This window comes from Festucalex cinctus, chromosome 12 (assembly GCF_051991245.1).
Source record: "Festucalex cinctus isolate MCC-2025b chromosome 12, RoL_Fcin_1.0, whole genome shotgun sequence".
NCBI classification, from domain to species: Eukaryota; Metazoa; Chordata; class Actinopteri; order Syngnathiformes; family Syngnathidae; genus Festucalex; species Festucalex cinctus.
Window position 1 is genome coordinate 9,590,098 of NC_135422.1, and position 20,305 is coordinate 9,610,402.

Sequence of the window (20,305 nt, forward strand, 5' to 3'; positions counted from 1 at the left end):
GTAGCCTCGGATGAGCACGTCCTTGCGCGGGTTGATGCGGACGATCTCCTCCTCGTCCATGTGAAAGCTGACATGGCGGGTCGATTTGAATGACACCTTCGGGACCAAAAAATGACGGAGTTAAAATAATTTTACAGTCAATTACATGGCATGGTTTCCCCCCAGTGCTTAAAAAGAATAGTGGCCCAATGGCTGATAACGTAGGGCTGCCCGATTATGGAAAAAACAAACAATTATTTTGGCAATAATTGAAATCACGATTATTCAAACAAATATTTTTGGTACAAAAAAAAGAAAAATGTTTAATCATTAAAAAAACAAAAAAAACAAACAAACACTATAATAATGTAAGTTATTTTTGGACAAACAGAATTTATAATACAGTATATATTTCTAATATGTTTATTTATGTTGGCAAAAACTTGAAGTTGGAGTGCAGCTTGTGCACTTTGCAGTAGGATGATCTTTTTGTTTTGTTTTTTATTTGGTACAAAACAAGAAAATGTTGACACAATTAAAAAGATTAAATCCAATAGGAAAAAAAATATAAACACTAATTATTTAAGTATTAAATGTTTTTTTTGGCCAAACAGAATTTATAATAATATTTTTTTTTTAATTATGTTGGCAAAAACTTGAAGGTGAAATTTTTTTGGGGTTACAAAACAAGAAACGTGTGCCCTGCGATTGGCTGGCAACCAGTCCAGGGAGCTGAGATAGGCGCCAGCACCCCCCGCGACCCTTGTGAGGAATAAGCGGTCAAGAAAATGGATGGATGGATTGTTATTTTAAAATGTAAAAACTGTGCAAATATATAAATTTAAACAACTCAAAAATTACTACCAGTATTAATAATCTTTTTTTTACGATTCTGCTGATTTTTTAATTGTGGAGTGTAATAATTGAAATTGTAATTGAATTTCGATTACCGTAATTGAACAGCTCTACGTTGAATATTTTCCCGGGCCGAATTTTGCTCCCTATCCATTGTTTGCCACCAGACTTACTGACACAGTATCGATTAAAAAAAAAAAAAAAAACTAAGGTAAAAATTTTAAGATGAAAAATAATCCTATTTTCCACTAGCTTCAACGAAATTGATTTTCCTTTTTCGAAATAGTATTGCAAAAACCATGCTGCACTGAATATAAAAACAAAACACACACAAGGCCTGAATTAAGGCAACTAAACTACCAGTATTCTTGATTTTTGAAGTCATTTCACCTTTTATCCAAATCAAAGCTTCTCCAGTTTTAAACGTTAGGCGTGCAAGTGCAGTCGTACCCTTTGGCATCAAGGCTCCTATGTTAATTTTGCAATTTTCAGCAGTAAAAAGTTAATGTTTTGTCTCTCATGAATTTAATAACGTCGGACGGAAAATGACACGGTTGACGTGGGGAAAGGATCACACCTGCGGCGGCAGGTAACGTCGACTGCTGGAGGTGAACTCGTCAAAGGGCTGAGCTCGCACATAGCAGCCCCTGAAGGGCTCGGTGGACACCACATTGTTCAGGGGGGAGAAGGGCTCCTTCATGGGCGTGCAGATGGAGGGAGGCTCCTCACACGCCTGCACACACAGAAAAGAACATGTTGAGGTATTACGCCACCATTTTAGTAAGCATAAACAACAATGTAACCCTTTTTTTTTTCCCCCACGCCGGATCAATTGTGTTTTCACTGTTGTAGTTGCATTCCAAATGTAACCACCAGAGGGTATACTGCACATACTTGTCAAAGGGTGATGCAGCAATGACTGAAGACTTTCTGTGTGAGAACTCAAGAGTTCCCAACAGCCCTTTTACAACATTCCCACAAAACCGAAGAAAATGATAGCTGAAAAATAAAAAGGACACATTTTCATTTCAAACGAACGAAATCGCATTCTCACAGCCTCGTTTCACAACATCTCCAAATGAAATGGATCTCACCATTGACAACAATCAGGCTGAACTTTCTATAAATAGCATCTCGCGAATGCCGCAGACTGCATCGCATAGGAACATATGCGCTGTGTGGGGAATATACATTTCATGCCCGTGCAGTGTAGATTATAAACAGGCTCCGATAAGAAATAGTGCCAAGACTTCAGTACTCATGGCAACTAATATGACGGCTATTTCATGATTCATGAATGCAGAGGTGCGGGAGAAAGAGAGAGAGATGGGGGAGGATATTACTTCAGTAGCCAACATTATGTCAGTGCAAGCATCCGAGCGCCCTCCCCAACTTGTCCACGCATCAAACCATCACGGATGCAAAGTCGTGTCAAAGTTGGATCAAATTCATCAAACAGTTGATCCATGTCAAGTGTTGCTTTGTCAAGAATACATTACTGAAGGAAAACTAACAAAAGATGCAAGACATTCTGTGCCAGGATGATGGCCAGAACTTTATTTTGTTCGGATTTGTGGGAAAAAAATAAATAAATCTTCGAAAGGAAATAATGATCTGCTCTGGGGTCAAAGTGACAATTATGAATGCCATTCAAGGGTTGAAAAAGTTAAACACTGTTATGTTGTTGTGATGTGTAAAACAAAAATAATGTCTGAATAAAATTCTTTCTCAATTTTATTCCTAATTCTGAAATTTTGTTCCAAATGAAAGCCAAACATGCAAATTAAAACGGAGTATGTTAGTTCAGACAGACAGAAGGGTGATTTGCCCTCCATTTGTGGTTCCTTCTTTTTTTTTCAAGGGTTTCCTTTCAGTTTGTATAGATCGGGGATGTAACCGCGAACTGGATAGTCAACTGTGGGCCCGTGAAGCACTTTGACCCTCTTTTGTGATTTAGGGCTATAATGTACAAATAAACATGACCCGACCCGAATAGACCCCATTCATACTTTGGTCAAAACTACTAGACCACACCATTGTCGATATTGTATGACATATTTAAAGCAAGGCGGACTACATTAGTAGTACAACATTGACATGGTAACTTCAAATAGTGAGCCGTTAATGTCCGTACGGGATTGCCACTTGATTAGAGATTGCGAGGAAGACCACAGCCCCGTTTGTCATCTGCGTAGTTTTGCTCACGGAACATCCTCTTATCAGCTCGTATCTCATATCAAAACGAGAGTTTTGCGCATTGTCAGTGGAAGAGGCTAAACAAATATCTTACTGAGGTATCAATCAATCTAGTAACTTTGTTGTTACGTAACTTGTCACAACTTATACATGTCATGTTGTCGTGACCATAAAAGTAACAGAGTGGAGTGGAGCCAACACCATTCATCCCACACTTAATCCAATTGCTACACGAGTAGTGTTTTTTTTTACATTTTGGTCACATTTTTGGTATGTTTTAGAACCAGATTTTAAAACATGGTAATTCATAGGGATGTAACTATAAGGGCAATATCGTGATACATTAAAACTGCCACAATATCGTCATCGTCATGTTCACCATATTTAAAAGTCAGGTTGATTTCCATTTTTTTTAGTGCAATTTAATTTTCATTAGGGAAGTTTTGGCCCTTCCATGGTTAAAAACTACACTAATTGTCAGATGAAGGGGAACGTAATATGCCTGTGAACTGACAACTGAGTCATGTGTGCACATTAACACGTAAGCGCCCCAATTTTAAATGTTATTAGAGAATGTAGGTGGTTTATATGCATTGCTGTTATGTACAAACACACAATATTGTGCTTTTTTGTATAAGCTTTTTTTACAATATTGTGACCTTTTTTAAATACCGCCAACCTCCCCACAATATTGTGCGCTTCATGTTGTGATATCGTATTGTGATGTTTGGATATCGTTCCATCCTTATAATGAAGTAATTCAACCCCTAAAAACTAGCATTAGCTGCTAAAGTTAGCAGTTAGCCTGGATTTTCTTCTGCACTGGCACTTCTTCTGGAATATGAGCCGCAAAAAGCCAAAGAAAAAGTAGAGAGTTATTTAAAGCTAGCTGGACTACTCTAGAATGATAATTCACGATCATTCTATAGTACTTGTGCAAGTTTTGGGGCTTTTTTTTTTTTTTGCTGTACGACTTTTAGTGTCACCAAGCTCACAAAAGTGCTTTCAAAGTTGCTCCACTCTTTAAAAGGCACGTGCACCTTCAAAGTTTAACCCCAATCCAAATGCCTCCCCAGCAACCCCTCCACCCCGACCTCATGAAGGCTGGGTTTAGTACTCTCTCTTCCTCCCAGTGGCGTGTGGGGGAGGCTGCTGGCTCTGGTTAGTCAGTGCCGTGTGTAAAGGAGCCCACGCCAGTGCTTTAACGCACAGCGGAAATCGGGTTTGCTCCCAGCTGCTGCAACAGTAATTACTGTCCTGTGGTTGCTAAGAGATGCTTCCTTTGACTTCTCCCCCCTCTTTTCTTTCTCTTCTCCCCACCACCCTTCAACTTTCACCGCCCCCCAGTCTCTCCCTTCAGCTGCACAAAGTGTATGTACAAAGTATGTGCATGTGTGCGCGCGCAGGATGCCTCCAAACATACCGAGTATTTAACAGGAGACAGTGGAAGGAGTGAAGAGTAATAACAGAGCAGGAAAAAATGACTTTGCATTGGACTCAAGTTTGGATTCATGCGTGAGTACACGTAAAAAGAGAGAAAGAGTGAGCGAGCGAGAGGCCACAGAGTCTGCAGAGAGAATGTCATAAACCAGCTCCAGCTGGAGAAATGCAGCAGAGAACTTAAAAAGCCAGATGACAGCTGTATGTGTATGTGCGAGGAAGACAGAAAGGATGGGGATGGGGGGGGGGCTTCAAAAATGAGAAACAGACTCTGGCTTCCTTTTTGAAGCGTTCGCCTAAGCCATTCAAAGGCATGCGTGGGGGGCAATCTGGAGCTGATCTGACCCCAGAGATGTGGACGGAGGGTGAGGGAGGAGAGGAAGGGAGGACTGGATGGAGGGGAGGAGGACAAAGGACATGTTTAAGTGAAGCAACCTGGCCTCGCACGAGCGCCAGGGAACATCCCGTGTACTTCCGTCGTCACATGACTTTGGAACAGAATGGCCTGAGGTCAGTCTGAATCATCTCGCTGGCACACGATGAGTTAAACAGTAAACTGCTTCATTAATGATAAAAGTCCACTTTAGGACACACGATTCTCCGCGTTATCTTGAACGCATACTGTTAAAAGCAGCTAAACAGCCAATGAAAACAGGTTTTATAACATGTTTTTAACAAGTATCTCGGCTGGCTGTTAAAACTGTCCATCCAAACACATTTTTGTGCCCCCTCATTTAATTTGTTTCAAGTGATGACTCACAAAACCCCCCAGGACAAAAGTCTGTTACCTGTTTAAAGCGTGTCTTATTACATTGTGTTTTAAACAGATATGACCATCGGTCAGAGCTGTCCTTCAAAACATGCAATTGTGCTTTATACCAAACTTACCTCATTCAGATGTTTTGAAAACTAGCGAAGGCTCATGAGACTGAAGACCTTTACGACCCGCAGTACCGCCACTGGCCACCAGAACTGTCCTTCACAATGTTAGTTTCAGCTCCATGCTCCACATTATTTTGAAGCGATGACTCACAAGACCCTCAATTATTGAGTAGTTTTTTTCCCCCCAGTATTCTGTAATTCACGGCGTATTTATTTTTTAGAATACCGTTTGATTTTATCCGTTACATTTTAAAAATATTATCTGTACTTTTTACTCAATACAGAGGGTCGTTACTCGTTACTTTTGTTTTACACGCATGACAACGATTAAGAGATTAGACCTAGCCCAAAAACTGGCGTCAATGTTCCTGGCTCATCCTATCATATGAAGCGTTCCCCGATACCCATCCCCGTTTGTGATAGGCTCAATCTCAAACTATGCGACGACGCGAGAAGACGCGATGCTTCCCTTTGCTCCCGCCACTTCTACAAATGATGATTAAGGTAAAAAGAAGTAACATGAGCAACATGGAGTCGACTCAGAAGTTGTTAGCGAGCCAGTTGGCCAATAGCCTTCACATTGGTCAGCTCAAAGAACGATTCATGGCGAATGCATTGTGTCCTGTGTAAACCTAAAGTCCACGAGCTAGCCGCCTACAAGAAAAAAAAATAAAAAATCCCCGTCCAATCTGGGAAAAAATAAATAAATAAATAAATAAATAAATAAATAAATAAATAAATAAAAAAACTTCGAAGTAAGGTACAGAGTAAAGCTAAATAATCATTACCCTTTCGTTAGGTTGGCCCTGGTTAATGACAAGCACATTTGATATTTTATTAACTCCTCTAAATAGAATTCTTGGTTGATGCAGTGGAAATTTCATTTCCATTCCATCTTTAAACCAAGAGTACCATCTAGAGGAGTAAAAAAATATTGCAAGGACTTAATGAGGGGATCTAGTTAAGTCTTTGTTAAGTGATGATCGTTTAAATTTGATGGTCTTCAAATTATATGACAAGGAGTAAACATCCGGTAAAAATACTTTTCACTTTTACTTGTGAAGTACGTTTTATAGCATGTACTTTTTTTTTTCCTCTCTCTTTTCTTTTTACTTGAGTAATTTTACCAAAGTCATTTTCTATACAAGTAATTGTACTTTCACTCAACTAGATGTCTGTACTTTTCCCCCATCTCTGACCAGCATAACCTCAGTAAACTTAAGTGATAAATTACAACTTCCTGTTGGTTCTAAATTCAGTGCACAAGTTTGTTGCAGCATTATGAATGATTTGGATGTGCGGCGTCAGTCTTGGCAGACTGCTCGCACAGCTGAGTTGTGCAACTGCATTTGTTCTTTGCGAGCAAAACAACTCATTTATTTGGAGTTTCGGCATATGAGTAGACAGGAAGTTGAGATCACAGTCTTGAACACATACACAAACCCTCTGTGGTTCTCACAAGGCCAATACAAAGATGCTATTGGTAGCTCATGCTATGAGATACGTGGCTATCCCGCACTGCACTTCCAAACTGTGCTGTGACTTGATGAGGCCTGATGCTGTGCTATTTGCTTGGTCTCCACTTGCAGAACTTGCAAATGGATCACTTCTTTCACCGCAGACCTGCGGCCGCAACATTCGGATGCCAAATCACCATGGTGACACCCTCGGTGGCTCACGCGTTGAACCTTGTGAACACCCCCCCCCCTTTTTTTTTTTTTTGCTGCCTAGCAACAACAGTGCCATGGGATTTCCTGTGTGTTCAGCCTGATCCCTTAAAGAGGAACTTTGCCACAGGAACAGGAACGCTGCTCCCTCCCTCACCCCTCTTTTTAAGATACTGAGGGGCGGGGGTTGAGGGTTTGGGGGAGTCAAGAGTGCCGAACTGTGGTGAAGAACATGTAGCGAGTTGTGAAAGGTACAGCAGGATGTCACAACATGAAAGGGCATGCCTTGCAATAAAGAGTGGAACTCTGAATTATCAATATGTACAATTCGGCCTCAAGTCACACAAAACTTTGTCATTTGAACCGCCGTCATACATGACACTGTGTGAGATATCATCATTGCATGCAAGACATCAGTGCATTGCTCCGTTTTGTGTTTTCCATGGCTATTGCAAGATACTATTAAAAAAGAACACGATGCACTCAGGTGTTAAGAGGAACATACAGCAGAAGTTGTGTGAAGTAAGCAGACTCACCTGAAAGTGTCATCAAATGCATTGCAGAGATAGACCAATATGTTTTGTTCTGGGCCAATACTGATTATTTTTTAGTCAAGGAGGCCAATAACCAATATTTTGAGCCGGCATTCACTTTTGTTGAAAAGGAAAATATTGCCCTCAAAAATTAGTAAGTAAATAAATACAAACTCAAATTCTTAACTTTGTTGAAATGCCATTAAGCTTATGTTCACAACTTTTTAGATTGGCACAATGTTGATCCCCGCACCCCCCCCCCCCCTTTTTTTTTTTTAAATCTTAGGCAATTGACATCTTTGTTTTAAAATTCTAACAAAAAGTGCAAGGGCGCTCCCAGGGTCATCAGTACGTCTTAAAAAGTAAAATGAAAATTTGAAAACATGTAAATGGCTCCCTATTATTTTCATCAGTAAATACATCAAATTTAAGTCAAGTTAACAATTTTAAATTGATTTGTCAGCCATCAGAGTTTTAAAAAAGGCCAAAATGTTGAATATCGGTGCCGATAATCAGTCTATCAATAACACATTATCACTTTGTAAAATTAGAGGGGTAACCTGTTTTGTAATTATGTTGTGAAATGCTAAAGAAATGTATACAAACTGTCCCAAGAACAAGACTCACTGGTAGTCCATCCTCTCGAGTATCCCCTTCGCCAAATGGTCGACAGCCTAGAATGGGGGGGGAAGGAAAAAAACACAAGATTAATGAAATAAATATTTTCAAAAACACACAAACAAAAACATTTTTGGGATTATATGCAGATTTGAAATATTTTTAGTTATTTGACAAAGTAGTTTTACTGTCAAAAACGTGACTTATTTCGCCAGCGTAAGCAAACGTATTCTCAAGTCGAGCCAGAATAAGACGAGACTCGCACTTCCATCCGACTGCAACCTAAATGGGGAAATGAAAGCTGCTTTGTGTCACTGGGGCACACGGAAGTTCATGAAATATGCATGCCACGAATAATGTAAGCCGACCTCTGCTAAAACGCCATGTGCCATTTCCACATCTACCCCTCCTCCCCAAAAAAACACCTTGACTGCAGAAGCTGGATACTGGCAGATTGCGTTTCAGGTATCAGGGTGACCGCGTTTCGACTTTTCCGTTGTGGATGACGAAAGCTACACAGAAGTCACTGAACTTTTAACACAAAATGAGCTTTCTTTTTTTTCTGTTTGCTGATATACTGACAGTGTCACATTGACATCACTATTTGAAATGGATTTCCTATTGTAAGTAATTCTTTCAGCCAATTAGTCAGAGTGCAAATCAACTTGCTTAAGGCCACTTTCCCCTTCCTGTACGAATCAATTTGTTTTCTCATTGTAAGTGACCTAAATTCAAGTTGGTGTCACGAGAATTTTTGCAAGATTTTTTATTTTTATTTTTAAGGGGGATGGGGATACGGCATCCGCAAACCCCTAAAGCAAAACACTAGTACTGCCACAACAAACACCACAAACATGGTGGACATGCTGCAGTGAGAAAGACATATTTTGCCCTTCACTGTTCTCAATGAGAAACACATGAATTACAGTATTATTTAATCCCAACAGAGCAGGACTGCAATATATATCAGTCTTGAGTCTTATGACTCATCAAGCCTCACTGTTGTCTAGCTTCTCTCTCTGCAGTATCATGCATAACCAGGAATATGATCCAACAAAAATCTGGCATGAAGCATATTAAACGACATTTCCTCGAGCCAAAAGCGTGTTTGGTGCAACAATCCCACAGAATTGCCACAACTCAACCACCTTGGCTTTTTATTCAAACAGTCAGACACAGTGATAATTGCTTTCAAAACAACAAAGTTGGAGAAGTGATTGTCAGGTGTTAAATTTGACCAAACAAATATCTTGATTCACAAACTCATCGTTGACAGACCTCGTTTCACGTTAGTGCGCGGAAAATGGCGGCTTTAACAGTCGCAGAGTCTTGAAAGCTAGTTGATATAATTGGCACATACACCTTATATAACTGACAATGTGATCTCACTGGCTTCAGCTAGTGAACACACAGCCCGACTGTGTCTGACAAAAACAAAGCTGGTGTTCTTTTGACGTGAGAACGTGAAACGTCGGAAAATGGTTGCAAGTCGGGTTCATGCACAAAATGGCAATTTAAAACAATTCTACCAGGAGGAAGGGCGATACTATGACTACTATTAAGAACACAACAGAGGACTTCAGTCTCAATCACATGGAGAAGGTATGAGCGCATTTCCTCAATGCTGGGGAGGAAGCGAGAGAGCGCGAGACAGCGAATGCAGCACGACTCGGCTCTGGAAGCTGCCTGAGCCATGTGCCCGGCGTTGCCATGGCAACAGAGGACCGCAAGACCGATACACACGCGTGCGCGCGCACGCACATTCACAGGGGCGCAGCATATTCTCTCGCCTACCAACACAACACGGGCCACCCCCACCCCACCACCTCCTCCGCCACCCTCGCCCGCACACATTGACGAAGCCGAGCGACCGGCAGCGCGGCGATGCAATAGGAATACAGAGGAACCTGTCTGTGTGTGCGCTGAGGAGGCATTACACAACAGTGGCAGAATACAGAGGATGCCAGGACACAGAGGAGAACAGAGGAAGGAGGAAATAGAGTGCGAGAGAAAGAGAGAGAGAGAGACTGGCACTTCTCTGCTGTAGCTGACATTCACAGAGTTTTAAGTGCTTACTGTTCAGGTGTACTGTACGAGGGAGAACATTTACCATCCTCGAGGTAAAATTATATTGGTGTTAATTTCATTAATAAAAATAATTTTGTCAAAACACATTTTTCACCGGACAAAAAATAGACTAGATTAAAACCCTCATTAATAAACAATACAGGGGCCAAATCATGATGCATTTTTGTCGACTAATGAAGACGAAACCAAAATGTACTTATCTTAAAAACTGGACTAAAATCTTTGGACATTTTAGTTAATGAACAAAAATGAAATGAAAATTATATGATTTTGTAAAATCTTGTCTCTCCTAATCTGTCAGTGTGACACTGTCATGTGACACACCCTCTTTCAAATCATCAGCTTGTAAGTGTGACATGCACAAACAGAAAGGAAGTTGGATTCACAGTTAAAGTTAAAAAAAAAAAAAAAAAAAAAAAGTAAATCATAGTTATAAACATAGCATTAATCCAATGGCTACAACGTTCAAACAATAATAATCCGACTGCTAACTAATGCTGGTTAACTTACTAGCTCAGAGCATGGACTCAGTAGCCACTTGTTGATAAACTAATTGTGTGTCAAGCGGTTTCTCATAAAAAAAATATTAAAAAAAAAAAAAGATGATAAAATTTTATGTGAAATAGTTTTACATCTAAAATATACAACATTATCTGCTGACAAAAAATAAACAGAGGGTAAAATGATTGTCCTGACTGGAACTAGACTAAAACATTGACAGTTTTTGTTGACCAAAACTAGACGAATAAAAAGTTTTCTTGGACTAAAATACTAGATTTATCGTTGACTAAAAATGGACTAAATAAAAACAGGATGAGGCTGATTATGAGAAAAACCAACAAGCGTGATTGAAACTGGACTCAATTTAAAAATGGATGATAAAATAAACACCAATTGATATCAGGTCTTCTTTGGCATGTTGGTGATTGTAAATCGAATGAAAACTGACCTGACACTTTTTTTTTTCTTTTTTTTTTTTTACACTCTTCTAAAGGATGTGCAGGGTTTGTAGGGGCAGCTGGCACTAACAAGATAACACAGGAGGGGTCGGTGCTTAGCATTTGGAGACATCCTTAATCACTAATCAGCTCACTGTATCTCACATGGAATGCACGCCAACATGAACATGTCCTAAACAGGTGGCCGCCCACCTTGGCTGATGTCCTCAATGGCCCGGCGTATGCCTCGGTCGAAGGCGCGAGCGTCGGCGGGGCTCTGGAAAGTCAGCCCGAACTTTTTGTCATTGATCCTCCAGTGGTGAAAGATGGGGTTGACCTTGTTGTACACGAGGCCTTCCTGCAGGGCACACTCCAGCACCACCTCGGAGGAAAAAAAAAAAAAGAGAAAGAAAGAAATGGACAATCAAGTCATTTTGCTAACAAGCCTTGGCGATAAAAACAGATGAAGAAAGTTGAACAATGTTTTTTTTTTTTTTTTTAGTAACCTAAAAAACTGCAAGTGTGAAAAGGTTCGAGGGACATTAAACCACTCAGGTAATTTATGGCTCAAGACATCAATGGATTGATTCTGATTTGTTCATCTGCACATACATCAAAACATAAATTGCTGTTTCAGGGTTTGTTTGTTTGTCAGCTTTTCTGTAGCTAGTCTTGTTAGTTTTATTATCTAAAATATGGCCCATTCAATCATTCCATTAAACATGAGCAGTTGAATAAACCCTCTCAAACCACACATCTCTGATGTTTCTGAAATAGGACAAAACATAATAATCACGTTTTTTTTTTTTTTTTTTTTTTTTTAAGGCCAATTTGTAAACCATATTTTGAAAATGGTGGTCTTGTTTTAATTACAGATGTCTTGGAAGGAGGCAGTGAGGGAAGAAGGGGCTTTGAGTGGGTTTTTGGAGGCAGACAGTCAAAAGTGTGCGGTGGAAAGACACCATTTCCAAAGCCTATTATTAATCAGGGCTACTGAGCCGCCTCCTGGCCTTCCTCTCGGGCAGATTAAGTGAAATGAGAGACAGCCATTACAGTCTTTGAGGTTTTGACAAAAGTGCACGGGAGTGGCTTAAACGGGGTGCGAATATGCCGTGGCGGCCCGTGTGATAGAAACCATCCGTGACCAGGAGGCTGTGTTTGCGTGGTGCAAAATCCTTGGTGGTAGTATAAGATTGGTAAACGATTACTGCAATAATAAAAAAGTAAATGTTGGGTTGAGTTTTCCGTTAAATGATTTGGATCAGGTAATAGAATGCATAGCTGAGCTACAGATGTGACGGTTTCCATTTTAATGTCGCAATTGTGATTAGAGCTTGGGTATCGATTCAAATTTCCTCAATCGATTCAATTTCATTATGTCTAATGAGAAAAATTTTGAGTATTATTGATGTACATTTAACACGGAAAACGCAGATAGAATGTCAAATTTAAGGTATCCCAAACCGTAGACATTTTACACAAGGTTAAAGAATCATTGAGCAAGAATGCTTTGTTATTGTGATATAATTCATTGATTGTTCCATACCTGACCTATTGCATTGAAGTGTGGGGGTGTGCAGCCAAAACCTACACTGTACCCATCTTTCTTTTACAGAAATGTGCTATTCGTGTCGTTTTCGGTTGTGGATGCAGAGACCACATCAATCCAATATTTATACAATTAAAAATTTTAAAACTGAATGAATTGATGATGTCTAACCGCCTCAAAATAATGTATGAAGCCCATCATGACAGTTTACCAACTAACATGCAAATCTTTTTTTTTTTAAGGGAAAATGAGGACAAATTAAGAGGAGCAGATATTTTTTCCAAACCTAAATACCAAATTTTTTTGTGTTATTTAGGAGCAGATATCACAAGTTTGACTTCTTTCTGTCCCCTTTGATTTATTTTTTTCTTTTAAAGATTTTTTTTTTTAATTGAATCTTAGGGACTAAGCTTAAACGCTGCTGAGCTAATGGTTGAGAGACTTTTGTCCGTAAATTTTTTCATTCAGTGTCAGACAACGAGCTACCAAGTCCTAACTTGAATTCCACCTATGCCGTCGCAAGCGTATCACAAAATGTTTTTCTCTGCCTTCCAAAGAAAAGATGGGCCAAGGGTTAAGCCGGAGGGATGAAGGGAAGAAGAGAGGGATGGACACTGAGGAGGATGGTGTGGGATCAGGTAATAAAAGGGAGGAGGATGGGGTGTCTGTGCCTCTGGGGCTGATTGCGGAAGGCGAGACTGAACGGAGCCGGAGCAGGTAAGATGAGCGCCACACGGTGAGGGCTGCACAGACATGGTAGGAAGTATTGCGTGTTGCGAGGGAAGGACAATACACAACGTTGCATTCCACAAGCCAGGCTTGGAGGTGACAGGACAGGCAATGTTGCATGAGGGGGACAGAGATAGTCGGAGGTGTGATGCGCCGGAAAGCAGACACGGAGATAGAGAAGATCTTTGAACTCTTGGTTTTGTGAAGAGTTTGCAAAAAAGATAAGCCTTGTTACAGAATCAGCGAATGATTGAAGATTTTCTTTCATGTGTTCTGTGATCATTCAAGACTGATTTTTTTTTTTTTTTACGCTCACCATCTATTGTGTTCACAGAGTCACAAGGTAGTCACATATGTAACATTATTGGCACTCGCACTTTACAAGCCGGGTGACACCGATAGTCTCACAGATAATAAACCGCATTTGGCTGGCAAAGCTCAACAAACAAGCAACATGCACATATCGAGAGAGAGAGAGAGAGAGAGAGAGAGTGAGAAAGAGAGAGAGAGACCTTGCAAAAAAAGAACAGCTAATTTTGATGAGCCAGGAAGGCGCCACCATCACAGCTGTGAGCAATCCTAGGAGGCTGAGACGAGCAAGGCAGTAAGCTCAGCTCGAGATCTGACACAAATCCAAGAGCCGGTGTCGTAAGAACTCGTCAACCAATTTGGTTTTGTGTTTTGTTTTTTTAAGATAGAGTGAGGTAGAGGGAAGAGAAAGAGAGAGAGAAATTGGTGGCTATATGGAGAGCCAGCTGAGTCATCACTGGTACACTTTGTGCCGCATCACTGCGCATCACAGCCACATTCCCACCACCTCTTCTTATTCTATCTGGCGCCACCTATGATTACTTTGACGGAATTTGACATTTTCCCCTCGATACCTTTCTCATGCACCTAATAACGTCACACGCCGTTACACATACCCACCAGTGTTCTCCTCAAGATATTTAAGGTTACAATCAGGGTTGGGAACAATTTGTTACCTTATCTTTGTTCAGTCACAACAAACTCAAAGAGCGATATCAGCATTATTTTGAGAACAGAAGAGTGTGCATTCACAAATAACACTTGAGTTTGCCAAAGTTGATGCATAATAATACTATACTTACTTCAAGTTAAACAAAACATTCATATTTATTTTTGCAAAGAATTCCCACAATAATCACGCCACTTTATACTCACTTGATCTCTGCTTAGTAATGTGTTGAAAATAGATGTGCTTTAGAGCTAATTATGCTCAACTAAGCTAGCTGGAGAAGCTTTAAAATGCACCAAGACTGGTTTAACCGGGAACGACAATTTAGTGTGAGATGCTTTGCTCTCAGAGTTGTAATGGGGCATACTTTGAAGATGGTAAACTTGTTCATTGCCAGTTTCTTAAAAACAAAAACAACGTCAGCTGCAGTTTGTCAAGCTAACAGGCAACTCGCGTCATTTGCATAATGAATACATTACAGTGTGTAGTGCACAAACATGGAATGTGTTGACGATGGTCGACTAATCAGGATTTCATTAACTAATGATTTTTTTTTTAACATGTTACCTCCAGTAATATGAAATGTAGTTATGCGTACAAATTCATGTTCCCCTAGTCTCCAAGCTCCACCTCTTTGAACACAGTGTGTCGCAAATTTTTCAAAATCTCAAAGTTACCTACTGCATAGTTTCAAGGCAGACATTTTGTGCCAACCAATTTTTGCGGTCGACTTAACTGAGTCATCCATTTTTCCCCAAGCCCTAAAACCTATAATTTATCAACATATGTTTATTTGATTTTATTGGTATTTTTACATTATTGACGTCCTTATGTGACGTACCCCTGTTTGAAAGACTTTCCATTTCAAAAACTGTAACCAGGAAGTTGTGCACCAGAAAACAAACCGTGGCAAACCCACACAGATGAGAACGCAACCTCATTGGTGGAGATAATTACGGTATGTCAATAACTTCTGTTGTCAACTCGCTGATGGTTCCTAACAATACTGTGGCAAGAGGAACAGATAATGTCACGCCTTGCTGTCTTGTATGACTAACATTATTCGTCTGTGGGTTTGTCTGTGGTGGTTGTTTTTCTTGGACTCATCGTTGTTTTCGTGCTGATGCCCTCAAATAGTCGGCAGAGCTGTGGCCCGTGCCAGGCAATCCGGCGCTGGGTGGCATCCTGACAGACCTACATATGGCTGCGTGTTTGTTGTGGTGACTGGGGTAGATGCTGGCGGCAAGCTGGGTGTTTTACCACTTCCCAGAACCGTCGTCGGGGTCTCTGAGCCATGTGTATGCCCCGGCCTGTACGACGGCATTCCCGTCACACCCTTTCCTGTGCCACACACACACATACATAGTAATGCTCTTAAAGGCCTTGAACACAAAACACATAAAATGGTCTCAGTCAAAGGCGATTCAGACGCCAGGCAGCCTGCGAGCCGCCAATGTCGAAGCATTAAAAGGCCACCAGAGCCTCTACGTCACTATGTTTGCCACAGCTTTCTGACATCACTTTCACACTTTCATTACCAGTCTGGATTATCCCACAACATCTACTCCATCACTTTTACATCCACCACACAGCTCTTGGAACAAGAAGGTCACAAGGGCTAAAGTCTTAAAGACTAAGATAGAGACGCTATTACATTGACTGGAAGGAAGGAAGACAGTGACAAACTGACAATGTGTGGGAACGTGACTTTAAATCATCAGTGTTGTATGGGGTAATGAACAAACAAACAATTAATCAACGAGTAAACAATAACTGAAGAAAGCCAAGACCAGGATGTTACGTGCAAGTGCAAGAACAGATCATTATTGTATTCAAACTTGTAGCAGAACATAAAAACAACAGCTTTTAATACTCCTGGAGACAAAACTTGAGGTCACGATTTCGCAAATCTTCTATGATTCGATTTTTATTGACGATTAATCGAATTAATTTGATTGATTGCCCAGCCCTAGAACTAAATAATATAAAAATTGACCCGACATGATATCAAATGAAATTGTAGACATCAATATAATTAAATTGAACCATGACCTAAGTGAGGGTTCACACCTCTAGTTCCGATGCAGAAATTGCGCATAATCTCTCCATGTATAACACGCTAAAGAGGGATAAGGGCGTCATTTGACAAAACCTTCTGAGGCTAGAATGGATGACATCAAATAGGAGTGGGAGAAGGCCAAAAATAACATTCTTTTACTCCGAAAATATTATGAGTAATGACAGTGACATCAATGAACTGTTAAGCAGCATATCGTTTTCTTCATAAAGAGGCGTGACTGAAACAGTAAGAGAGCTCATTTTGGATACCGATGTTGTTGTGTGTTGCATGTCACACGTCTGTCTCAGAACATCACAACACTCTCTCACACTGCATATACTCCAAAGCTCGCTACCATTGTGCGTTTTTTGGAATAAATTTGATGACACGGTCTATACGTGAAACACCACAAGCGAGCACGTTTTCAGGCACTTTATTTGGTACTAATTACAAGGGTGACTATATGTTTCCACAATATATTTCATCCTGTGAGCAAAGTAGGTTTCCCACATCCTTCATCCATCATTCTCCACTCCTGAGTAATCTGCCCTTCTCCTAGATGATGTAATCATGCATCACAGCATCACGCAGCTTGCTCCTATTTTCAGATACCTGCGCCAGAGAGGCAAGTTGAACAACGCTTCCTGGGCGAGTGCCTTTGAGAATGACAGACGTACGGGGGATGGTGGTGACATCATCCCAAAGAGACGGACACTTTCAGATTTTTACATTTGAGTGAGTGTGAAAGAGTGAATGACTAAACAGCAGAGGTGGGCAATTCCGTCTCTCCGTCAGCCCCGTGGTTTACGGATGCCCACGTTTTTTTAACGAGTGCCAATATCAGGGCAGAAATTCAATGTTTAGGGCGACTAAAATAAGCATCATTGTGGGTAAAAATGCGACTGGAGGAGTAAAGTGAGGGTTACATTCGATGGTCGGCGTATTTAATAAAAGTATACTAGGAACAGCTGTTGCAGCGGTATCCTTAGTATCAACAACTAACCACAAGACCATAGGCAAACCAGGGCCATTTGTTCTGGAAGTTTAAGGAAAACACTTAAATCACAACTATAACCATCCAGAACACAAATGTCCTCTTTCCCTCTAGGATGCTCTCAAACATGAGACACCATGAATCCACAAATCCACAAATCCACAGCAGCTGCACGATGGCATCAAGTCAACATGAACCCAAATCTCAAAGGAACGTTTCCAACACCCTGTGGAGTCTGCAATAGGCGGTCTAACAAGACTACTAGATCAAGTGATCCTTACCAGTTTGTCTTTGAGCCGCTCCCCCTTTATGTAGAACTCCACAGCTGTTGGACTGGGGCTGGGGCTGGGACTGGACGTCGGACTGGGGCTACAAGGGCTGAGGTTGCCTGTGCTGCCCCGGGTGCCGCTGCTGTGGGTGCTGCCGCTGTCCTCCGCCTGGCTGACCTTGTAGACGGTAACACAGCTGAGGCCGCCGCCGCCCAGGGGAAGCCACCCGCCGCTGGAGTCATCCCGCGTCATGACCACTGCTCTCACACGCGCATAACTGTTACTGTGGAAAGAGAGAAGAAACATGAATAAGTATGGTAAAGACTGGTGCATCTAACCTACACAAAATAATCAGACATTAAAAATATATTAAATACATTGTCGCGCATTTCAACACTGTCAATGTCAGATAAAAAGGCTGTATCTCTATTTTATGATATAGATGCTAACTGTTGTTAGCAGTAAGTAGCATAAGCAATAAAACACATTTTTATAACAGCACGAATATACAACCTATATATATATATCTATCACTATATACACCCCCCCCCCACCCACCCCACACACACACTAACACTAAGACTAATATTAACTAGAGCAGAGACCACCACCCATAATCAAAGTCTCAACTGATTTTCACACAACCAAAGTCCCTCCAGTCCTTTAGGTGGTAATAATGCACAAAGCACCTGACTGGAAAAAACCCATATGTGCCTTCTCTGTTCAGTCGCAAAGAACAGGCTGAATATAAAACAAGTTGAACAAGGACAAAGATTCACGCATCACGGCTGGCTAAAATATTATATACTGTATATTTTTGTGGTCTATGATACAGAACTACAGCAACTAATGCACTGATGTACTACTACTACTACGACTACTACAACAACACGTAAATATTAATTCAGCATGTTTAAACGTGACTGGAAAGTCACTGACCATTTGTTCAAGCGCCACTGTTAATTTCCAACTGACGTATAATTTCCAACAAAAAAACAAAACAAACCTCAAGTCATTTCTTAGCTACAAAAAAGAAATTAAGGTGAATTTCCTTAGCTTAGTCCATGTCACCACTATATGTGTATGACCGTGCGGGCACTGTTGTATCACTCAACAGTAAATAAAAAACAATCATAAATCCTATTTGCACGCCCCCCCAGCGTCTCGTTACATTTTCTGCTGGCTCACCAGCGCTGTAGCCTCGCTGCATCTTCACCTGCAGTCAGATGTTCGCTGATTAGATAACACAAACTGCATTAGACCACCGGAAATGATAAAGGTCAGAGTGTGCTGAGGGCAGCGTTTTGTACGGACTCCTGGTAACATATTAAAGATTTGACAAGCAGAAAGAAACGAGTAGAGGATGTGACACATGGCTGGGTGTCTGATGTTGTGACTGTTTTGTATCTTTTAAAGGTTTCTTCTCAGGATAACCACCATATGTAAAATTGTTAATTTGAGGCCCAAGAAAGTCCCTGACTGAAAACGGCGCATCTTGGTACGCTCCCATTTTAACCCTGCCCCTTTGAATCTTGTCAGCTCAATGTGGTAACCTTTGCTCTGCCACCTTCCACACCCTTGACAAAGATCATTGCTGGGATTATCAGTTAACAATTCATCTGTTGCATCAGAAAGTTTTGTTCTGAGATTCAGAACTCATTTTGATAAACGACGAGATGGCCAAATATCAATCACAACATTTGTTAATTTCTTAAAAAGACATATTTACATGCGAGTTATTTTAATATTGAATAAATCCAATGATTTCCACATACTAACTTTACATACATCATACTCTGACCACAAACTGCACATCTCAAACAAAAGTGTGACATTTCCCAGGTAGAGGCTTATACCGAACTAATATCCAGTGGATGTGATGTGCTGTGCTCTACTAATTACCAAACAATGCAGTTCAGTCTCACTGGTCCTACATTTCCAGTCAGCAACAATGTAAAAACTCATCCAAGCAACTCCTGAACAAAAAAAACATGAACAGGTATGCATTGCAATTAACTAGATTCACCCAACTAATGAGGTGACAGGTTGACTAGTATATTCTACTAAAGTTACATGGACAGTATACCAAAAAGTAGCTGTTTGTTCCACGTTTGGGAAAGGCAAACCCTTTAATCTTTTCTACCAAACATTGTGTAGGCAAGATGAAAGCTACGTAGCTAGCTTTACACCACACCAGTATGAACTAACATAAGTTAGCAATGAACATGAACATTGAACAGGGAAACATAACAGTCAAAATCCCCAAATATTTCCTATAAATTATATATTTTGTGTTCTTTCCATTAATCCTGTTCGTACATTGCCACCACTTTTGTCACATATTTTAGTTCCGTTTCCCACTTTTAACGATGACTAGTAGAAATGTCTGAACACAAGTTAATAATCCCTTCCCAGTTAGTCATATCCTTGAAAGTATAAAACAATTCAGATCATGCCACTCAGCTCTCAAGCCAAATGATGATGATGTTTGCTTTCCAAATATGATTCCTGTTTGTATTCATATTGTGTT

The 20,305-nt window shown here is 40.6% G+C and overlaps 1 protein-coding gene across 1 annotated transcript in view; it reads right to left on the minus strand.

Moving 5' to 3' along the window:
• Window positions 1–20,305, minus strand: part of LOC144031980 (sprouty-related, EVH1 domain-containing protein 1-like) — a 35,007-nt gene that overhangs the window by 1,942 nt on the left and 12,760 nt on the right. Inside the window, exons 3-7 of the mRNA XM_077539552.1 lie at window positions 17,788–18,058; window positions 11,410–11,578; window positions 8,180–8,226; window positions 1,412–1,567; window positions 1–96 (exon numbers count right to left, since the gene is read on the minus strand). The exon at window positions 1–96 is cut by the window's left edge and continues 1,942 nt beyond it. Of these exons, the coding sequence (XP_077395678.1) occupies window positions 1–96; window positions 1,412–1,567; window positions 8,180–8,226; window positions 11,410–11,578; window positions 17,788–18,058 (739 nt within the window). The remainder of the gene's footprint in view (window positions 97–1,411; window positions 1,568–8,179; window positions 8,227–11,409; window positions 11,579–17,787; window positions 18,059–20,305) is intronic.